At 46.3% G+C, this 940-nt stretch overlaps 1 protein-coding gene across 1 annotated transcript; it reads right to left on the reverse strand.

Annotated features, from left to right (window-relative positions):
* Nucleotides 1-6: 6 nt before the first annotated feature.
* Nucleotides 7-924, reverse strand: LOC106109931 (poly(U)-binding-splicing factor half pint). The gene is made up of 2 exons (XM_013291589.1): nt 618-924; nt 7-175 (listed from the first exon to the last, which is right to left on the reverse strand). Exons 1-2 carry the CDS (start codon nt 863-865, stop codon nt 31-33), a joined length of 393 nt encoding a protein of 130 aa, XP_013147043.1. The 5' UTR covers nt 866-924; the 3' UTR covers nt 7-30.
* Nucleotides 925-940: the final 16 nt, after the last annotated feature.

A 940-nucleotide genomic window follows, 5' to 3' on the forward strand; every position in this document is an offset into this window, starting at 1 on the left:
GAGGGCGAGGAGGGCGAGGAGGACGCGGGCTTACTTCTTGATGTCGTCCTCGGTGAGCTCGGGGTGTATGGAGGCGACGTAGATGCGGTTGTACTGCTTGGCCTCCTCCTGGATCTCGTCGATGACGGCCTGCGCCTGCGGCATGTTGGAGGGCCGCCCCACCACCTTTATATTCCTGTTGGAAGACATTACGCTATTTGTAATCTGATCGCTCTGCAATGGTAACTATACGCAAAAATTAAGTAGCATATTTGTCGATGCTGCTCCTATATTGCTACTGCAAGGGAGTCGTATAAGTTCCTATAATACGACAGGTGACATGTGACACGCTATTTAATTAAAAAAATTAAAAATATTGGATTAAAAAAATAAAAAACGTGTTGCAAAAAGAGACAAAACCACAAGCCAATAGCAGCAAAGTTGCAAGGTTGCCATGGTAATCGTTAGCCAATGCAAAATATCTTCGTTGACATTTTAGTGGGATTTTGACATTTGCAAAAGAAAAGTTTATGAAATGTAAACAATAAAATAAAGTATTTACAATATGACGCGGATATAGCCTAGTACTAGTACAGCTACAGTACAGCTAGTGTGGGGAGAGTGTGAGCGCTGCGTACCTGCCGCCGAGCATGACGCCGTTCATCTGCTCCAGGCTGAGCTGCGCAGCTTCAGGGATCTCGTACTCGACGAAGGCGAAGCCCTTGTGCTTCTGCGTGACGGGGTCCCACGACATGTTGATGGATTTGATGGGCCCGAACGGCAGGAACGCCTGCCGGATCGTGTCCTCCTTCAACTCAAACGATATAGATCCCACGTACACTCTGTTCGGAAACATCACATCCCTTACTATACACCAACGCGACATATATCAAATGAAAAAAAAAAACATTTAATGCCATCAGATCTTTTCAGCTTTCGTAGTGTTCACCGGCTCGACCTG

Source organism: Papilio polytes, unplaced genomic scaffold, assembly GCF_000836215.1.
Source record: "Papilio polytes unplaced genomic scaffold, Ppol_1.0 DF820987.1, whole genome shotgun sequence".
Taxonomy (NCBI): domain Eukaryota; kingdom Metazoa; phylum Arthropoda; class Insecta; order Lepidoptera; family Papilionidae; genus Papilio; species Papilio polytes.